This window comes from Octopus bimaculoides, chromosome 8 (assembly GCF_001194135.2).
Source record: "Octopus bimaculoides isolate UCB-OBI-ISO-001 chromosome 8, ASM119413v2, whole genome shotgun sequence".
NCBI lineage: Eukaryota > Metazoa > Mollusca > Cephalopoda > Octopoda > Octopodidae > Octopus > Octopus bimaculoides.
Window position 1 is genome coordinate 5,989,391 of NC_068988.1, and position 2,659 is coordinate 5,992,049.

The 2,659-nt window shown below is 37.0% G+C and overlaps 1 protein-coding gene across 1 annotated transcript in view; it reads left to right on the forward strand.

Moving 5' to 3' along the window:
* LOC106871605 (delta-type opioid receptor) overlaps positions 1-2,659 on the forward strand; it is a 129,951-nt gene that overhangs the window by 109,039 nt on the left and 18,253 nt on the right. Inside the window, exon 4 of the mRNA XM_052969893.1 lies at positions 424-547. Within this exon, the coding sequence (XP_052825853.1) occupies positions 424-547 (124 nt within the window). The remainder of the gene's footprint in view (positions 1-423; positions 548-2,659) is intronic.

Below are 2,659 nucleotides of genomic sequence, written 5' to 3' on the forward strand. Positions count from 1 at the left end.
CATATATATATAGGGTGATAAATTGAATATTAATTCAATTTAAAACCAAGTAGCCTAGCATATAAAAAAATCTGAAAATTCAGAAAAAATTGTACTACACGTGTATAAGGGATGACCGCTAGGTGCACATCCAATATGCTAGAAAGAGGTCATCAACGACCCAACCACAAAGAAAAATAATGTTCTCCAGAAAAATTTCGCCAAAACACCAGAACAGGACATTTCTCAATGTGTCCTGTTCTGGTGCTTTTGCGAAATTATACCGTAGCTGTGAACCATTTCTAGGCCCGTATATATCATAAAATGCTTCATATTTCCCTCTTGTTTTCCAGTCGATTTTCGTCCTAATTATATTTGATTTTCTTTCTTCTTTCTCTATATTCAGAAGCTGTTGCATCCATATTTCTGCTTTCTATCCTGTAGGTACATTGCTATTCGACATCCCTTGAAGGCAAAGTACATATGTACGCTGGTGCATGCGAGGTTAGTGATAATGGGCGTCTGGATTTTGTCGTTCATCGGATCCCTTCCTGTTTTGTTTGGACAAGTAAGTAACGAGAAACTTGTTATATCTAATCTTATATTTCGAAAATTGTTTCAATCATTGGACTGCGGCCATGCTGGGACATCGCTCTGAAGGGTTTAGCCGAATGGGTTTAGTAGTTATTTTTTTCAATTTTGGTACCTATTTTCTATCGGTCTCTAATTTTGATTTACGGGGACACAAACATATCAACACCGGTTGTCAAGCAGTGATGTGGGACAAAGGCTGACAGACAGACAAGCACACACACGCATATATACATAAAACGAATCAAACATCTTTTAAAAGTTTTAGCAAGCAGTATCTTTACTCTTCTTTTCTTCAAATATTCCATGTTATATCTGTTTAGGTAGAAGTCTTGCTAGCCACCTCATTAGTACCGTTTTTAACACTAATAATACTTCACATATTTACTCTTTTATATATATATATATATATGTATGTATGTATGTATGTATGTATGTATGTATGTATGTATGTATGTATGTATGCATGCTTGTATCTATACACACATGTATATACGAGCCGACAAAGTAGAGACTATGCATCGCTGCGCTATGGGGAAAATACTAGCCTTATCTCCCTCACCTCATAGCTTCCTGTCTTAAGTAAAACGTTACTGGATATGACAATCCTACATATAATATAGTGAGAGAGAAACAAAAACCTACGGATGGTCATTTCTGGAATTCCTTTTGTTGTCATCAGTCCATTTCGACAGAGCTGACCTGAGAATGGTCACTAAACAACATCAACATCAACGACATGCTTGTGTAGACAATGTGTACATTTCTAAACACACTATTCAAACATGTGTTCGAATACCTTTTCAAGAGATCGCATAACAAGGTTTAGGACAAAGAAACCTTTGTCACAAGAAACCTTATGTCTGATTACGATGGAAATACTTTTCTCATTGACGAACTCAAAGCAGATGTATTAACGAGGCAACACAGTTTGCCGTTGACCGGATGTAATATTATCCGTTCATTCATTCATTTCGTTTCTTGGTTTCCTATTTTATCCATCTACAGCACATCTAAAACAATGTTTAGACGAGTAGGACTGGCTGTTTGGTTAAAAATTCGGTTAAGAATTTCGCTTAGCAATTACTTGGTTCGTGTTGGAGAGTTAAGATACACATTACGTAGATATTTGTTTCTGTTTTCGGTTTAAGCCATTCGTTTCGCAAAACTTTGGTATCTGTTGAGGAATTAAGACGTTTTCTTTGTAACAATCTCGTTTGTCTTGTGCGGTTAAGAAATTCACTTCGCAGTGACTTTAAAGTATTTGGTCTGCATTATCAGAATCATGCTGTTATTCCCAGAGCACATTGTCTGACTTCAAAATGCATATTCATTCATTTAGAATGGAAGTTAAGCTATTTTTCTATCTTGAAATATGTGTGACTATGTGCGTGTGAAAAAATATAGATATACATACGTGTGTGTGTCTTTGTGTGTGTGTCTATGTGTGTGTGTGTGTCTTGTGTTTGTACCTCGTGACCGTTTGACAACCGGTGTTGGTTTATTTACGTCCCTCTTGAGATATCTCTTCGGCAATATAGGGGCCGACATAATAGGTATCAAGTTTAAAATAAACACAGTGTAGTCGACTTGTTCGACTCAGACGTTCAAACTTTGCTCCAACATGGTCGCAGTCAAAAGACAAGATAAAAAACACACACATATATGTGTATGTATCTGTGTATGTGTGTATATATACGTGTATGTATGTATGTGGTTGTTTGTGTGTATATATGTGTGTATGTATGTGTGTGAGATCAGTGCTTGTGTGTCACTTCGAAAATTATATACTTCGAACAACAACTGGTGTCGCCATCTCTAGCCAAGCGATTATTCGGTGATGATGAAGAGAAATAACCCAGACGTCATTGGTACACAAATATTGCTTTGAGCTGAGTGCGGATGCTAGCTACCTTGTCCGAAAATATAAGGACGCAGTTAGTGCGTCGATAGCCAGCTGGAGACAATATTTTCCTGGGGCTAAATAATAGCAACATTGGTCCTAATCAGGATTGCCATTTTATATTGGTAAATAAACTTTACTCTCTCTCTCTCTCTCTCTCTCTCTCTCTCTCTCTCTCTCTCTCTC